The sequence below is a fragment of the Pundamilia nyererei genome, unplaced genomic scaffold (genome assembly GCF_000239375.1).
Source record: "Pundamilia nyererei isolate P.nyererei 1_Seehausen unplaced genomic scaffold, PunNye1.0 scaffold00185, whole genome shotgun sequence".
NCBI lineage: Eukaryota > Metazoa > Chordata > Actinopteri > Cichliformes > Cichlidae > Pundamilia > Pundamilia nyererei.
The window spans coordinates 1,117,486-1,122,462 of NW_005187586.1; the positions used below are offsets into that span (position 1 = coordinate 1,117,486).

Below are 4,977 nucleotides of genomic sequence, written 5' to 3' on the forward strand. Positions count from 1 at the left end.
TGGGCGAATTTCCACTGCGTCATTTTATTGTAAAGAAAAAAGCACGTAAAGTGGGTTTCACCTTCATGTCTGCCACTAACGAACTTGACAAAGAAGAAGAGATGAAGATCTCATGTGATGGATAAACATAAAGAGAAATGAGGAAAGAAGATAGAGAATAAATGAGCACAAGTACAAGGTAAATTCATTTTAAGCTTCTTTGCGCCTCTGTCCACTTCAAGAGAAATATTTGGCTTTACTCCACTACAAAGCTTAAGATATTGGTTTAATACACATCAATAAACAGTATATAATGCATTAATACAGTATATTATGGCTCAAATGATCGGCACCTTAACAATCTGCAATCTTAAAGTGCTTTGTAGACCTTTGAGGTAAGTACCATAACTACTAAACACTTTGGGTACAGTACTGTTGTACTTGGATAAGTTTTTCCTATGAGATTACTAACATTTAAAATGTGGTTTAGATGTTTTTTTCCAAAGTGATGAGTAGTAGTTTTTCATTCAAGTTATTAAAAAGCTTTCAGTAACTGAAAGACACACTCCTACTCTTGTGTCCCGGTCACTTAGCCTGCATAGTCAAAGCCTTGACTAATGCCAGAGGGCTTTCCTCTTTGAATATCAGTGTGACCTACAGCCACTGAGGAGGCCCAGCTGCAGTCATTTCTCAGCCCAAGCTTAAATCCAGTTATGCAATCCTTTTCTTTTCCAGACCACACACATTCACATGCACTCCCACAAGGTGTAACTGCCCACCTAAGGGCCAGTCTCACAAACCACAGGAGTAACCCAGCATTTTGAAATATTTGCTCGTTACTCTGATTTAGCCTTTTTCCCCTGCCCAGAATCAAGTCTGACTCTTGAAGGATGTTATGGAACAAGCAAGAATATGGGCATAAAGCGAGCGAGAGAGAGTGAGAGTTGGGCAGAGCAACGTGTGTTGCCAATGACCTCAGAAAAGCTGAGTATTAATAGCCACGGGGACAGCAGCCATCCCAGTGCTATTTCTGGTTATGGCATCACACTGTGTGTGTGAGATGAATGTGAAACTGTAAAAGTGTGTGGCTTAACAATGTGTCTGCATGCGTCGATCATAAAAGCATATTGCAAGATGTCTCATGAGTTTAAAACTACACTGTCAGCAAAATGTAGCGTAAATAACTCATTCTTGTCTTTTTGGCTAACCACAATTGTCTGCTGCAGTTGTTACAGCACACCAGTAATGGCCATTGCTGGGCAACACAGGAAAGACAACTTCATAGACACTTGATTCTTGAGATTTTAAGCCTGTGGAGGCCAAATTACTGGCTATTTCTTAGTACTCCACAATGTTAGCGTCATTTGTTATTGTAATTCACTGATGCCACACTTTTAGCTTTAGTTTCTCTGTTTACTCTTTGATATTCACATGCAGAATTTGCTGACATTTAGAGAAATGTATCTCCTTTATTATCTGTAAAACATTTTGTCTACCACTGACTGTAACTCTGCTGCTTTGTAGGCATTAATTAGCCCAGTTTAGTTGCGTAGAGTAGCTAATGGTTGCTGGTGTCAGGGGAATGTTGCAATTGGTATCATTTTTAACATGATGAAATGCAAAAACTCCATTAATATTTCAAGAATGGCTTTTTAAATTATTTCTTAGTGGACTGATTGTCTTTATACTGTCTTTATACTCACCTGCAGTCACTTTATGTACACCTGTTCCGCAGGTTGTGAACAAAATGATCTAATAAGCCATCATGTGACAGAAACTCAGTGTGTTTAGGCATATAGGCATGATCAAGTGGAGTTCAAGCTGAACATCAGAATGAGGAAACAAGGTGATTTAAATGACTTTGAATGTGGCATGATTGTTGGTGCTAGCTAATCTGAACATTTAAGAAAATGTTTTCCCCACATAAATGTCTCTAAGGTTTGCAAAGCATGGTCTGTAAAACAGGAAATATCCAGCCAACGGCAGGTCTCTGAGTGAATGTCAGAGGTCAAAGGAGAGTGGCCAGACTGAGGCTGCATCTGAGGCTTCACACAGTGTCAGCAAAATTGGACAAAAGAAGTTTGGAAAAACATTTAGATCATGGGATGGATCAGAATCTGGTCTAAACATCATGAAAGCATGGATCCATCTGTCTTGGTCAAACACTGGGTTGTTTGGTGTTTATCAGTCTCATCAGTCACTGTTTAAACGTAGCTGTTTCTGCTCCCAGCCTCCACCAGATTATCAGCCTCCTCATCAGGTTGTTTTGCAACACCTTTGTTAACTTACCCTCTCAGTGTGTTAGTGCTCTTTCGCCACATTTCTAGTTCCTCCTGGCTACATATGTATGCATAATTTTCTCAGGGATGAATAAAAGTCTGATTCTGGCTAAATAAGTGGTCTTCACATGTGCAGAACGAAACTGTTTCCTTTCTGCTGGTCAACTTCTACTGTAAAATTGTTTTGGAGCTCTCACCTCATTTCACCACATGCCTGCTCTCCTCTATCAATGTCCACCTCTCCTGGAAAAGAACCAATGGGCCAACTCCCCAGGGTCCCCTCAGCGGTACCCCTCAGTTACAGATTCCCTCTGAGTGGTACTATTGGTCTGACCAGCCCTTGGTACCATCCTGCCTGACATCAATGGTTCAGGGTGCTTTTGATAACTTAGTGGTGTGGGGGATAGTTCCTTGGCACACTTTGGCATCCTTAGTACCAACTGAGCACAATTTAAACACCACACCCTTCCTGACTATTGTTGCTGACAATGCCATGCCCCTTTATGACCATGGTGTAACCATCTTCTGATGACTGCTTCCAGCTGGACAATGCTCCATGTCACAAAACTCAAGTCATCTCAAACTGATTTGTATAGCATGACAAAGAGTTCACTGTGCTCAGAGTCCCTCCACTGTCACCAGGTCTAAATCCAATAAAGTACTGTTAGGATGTGGGATGTGGTGGCACAAACCTGCAGCATCTGCATGATGATGTCATGGTAATATGTACCAAAATCTCTCAGGAATGTGTCTTTAAAGCAGTTGTGATTGAGCGGGCACTGAGTGTACTTTGTTTACCATAAAGAACCAACATAATTTGGCAAAAATTTGGCAAACCGTCTTCTGTAATTCAAACTCTTATATACAGAAGTTCTGTGGGTGTTGTTTATGCTGTCAGAAGAAACAGGAAAGACTAGGGTGAGATACACAGACTAAACTCGATATGCTAAATTAACAGTGGTATCACGAGGAAGGGTGTTGTTATCAGTACGTTAAACACAACAAGTTATAGTTATAGTTTTTTCAAGTACTTATATGAAGTCTTGATTAAGTACAGGGTACATAAAATATGCATCTCAGTTTGATCCTTAAGCCTCCAAAGGCATCTGTGGTTACATTTTAACCAATCAAAAGCCTTTATCAGAGACCTGATGGAGCACATTCACATGCGGCATTGACAGGCACACATCAAACACGTGTACACATGGAGGGAGTTAGGCTCTCACTCTTTTTCTCTGTCTTTCTCTCTCTGCCACAAACACACACACTCAGGGGACTGGAACCCCATAATTACCGAGCAGCAGAGCCCACTAACCACTGGCTGGCCCCGGACTGATCATGTGATGGTGCGATCACTGGGGCCCAGCACGGAGAAACATTTTCCCAGGGTCAGTTTTACAGTTTCCCTCCTGGTCATTGAGGTTGTGAAGGGGTTATTAAGCTGATCCATAGACTGCACTTAAGAGAAATATCATTCCAGAGCTGTGCAGTAATACAGAATGTGGCATGTGTCTCTTCATGGCTTCTCCAGGAGCACAAGTTTATTTTTGTTTTATTTCCCCTGTCCACACAGATCTTTGATTGTACAGCACTTGTCTGGACACAAAATTGCTGTGTTGGCTGATGAAATTATAATCTTGTTCTTTATGTCTGTTTTCTCTTTTTTTATCCTGAAGAGGAAGACAAAAAAAGAGAACTGCCAGCTGCTCCCCACAGTAATGAGAGCAGATGAAACAAGTTTTATGTATTGAGCATTATTAACTGATTTGGACTTCTGATGGTGATTATGCTGCTGTTTAAACTAATTACCTAGTATATTCCCAAGCAGGTAACTTTTGTTATCAGAATACTTTTTGCATCATCAATACCTGACATTTTCTAGTTGATGAATTTTACTAGAATGCCAGCCAAAGGGGTCTTACTGTATATGAAGTGGCTCAGGGACTGACAGAAAGGTTTAAGAAATCTGTTTTAATTCAAGGTGATACAGCAATGGTCAGAAATATTAATTTTAATGAATCATTACAGAGAGAGATGTGACAGCCAGGAAGAGCAGTGTTGGCAGAGCAGAGCTTTGCTGTTGCTGCCCATTGTTGAGGTAGTACTCAGCAACCTTCTTGTTGGGGTTTGTGCCGGTGAACCAGAGCTGCATGCATTTCCCAGAGGTTTTGGTGTATGTGGTATAGATGTAAGAGTTGGACCAGATTTCTTCACACATGGATTTGGGTGTGGGAAAAACATCAGTCCACTTACTGCACTTGCTACCTTCAGGACATTTGTTGATACCTGTGACAGAATTGAATGCATTTGATAAATTTTAATAGTGTTGTTTCTGCATAGATGTAAATGTAAAAGCAACAACAACAAAAAATCTCTGTGTGAAAATGTTTTTGCAAAACTGGGAATATGCTTGCTGTGGTTTATAAGAGAAATGCAAGCGCAAACATGCATGTCTGCTTTGCTTTTCCAAGTGTGGGCCCCACCTGAGCTCCAGTCCCATCCCTTGTGCCAGTTAGTTTTGCAGGTGAAATCATTCTTGCAGTCTTCCCACCAGGTTTCACAGTCCTCCTTACATAAAGGCACATCTAAGATGCGCTCCTTACGCCAGCTCTGATCCACCTACACAAATGCACACCATTGGCTGATTAGTATAATCAGTAATGAACTAAATAAGCCCCTTTCCCTCATAGTTCTAACTACTGCGTGTGTATATATATAT

At 40.9% G+C, this 4,977-nt stretch overlaps 1 protein-coding gene across 1 annotated transcript in view; it reads right to left on the reverse strand.

Annotated features, from left to right (window-relative positions):
• Window positions 1-4,269: 4,269 nt before the first annotated feature.
• Window positions 4,270-4,977, reverse strand: part of folr (folate receptor) — a 2,029-nt gene continuing 1,321 nt past the window's right edge. Inside the window, exons 3-4 of the mRNA XM_005746929.1 lie at window positions 4,742-4,877; window positions 4,270-4,544 (exon numbers count right to left, since the gene is read on the reverse strand). Coding sequence (XP_005746986.1) covers window positions 4,270-4,544; window positions 4,742-4,877 — 411 coding nt within the window. The remainder of the gene's footprint in view (window positions 4,545-4,741; window positions 4,878-4,977) is intronic.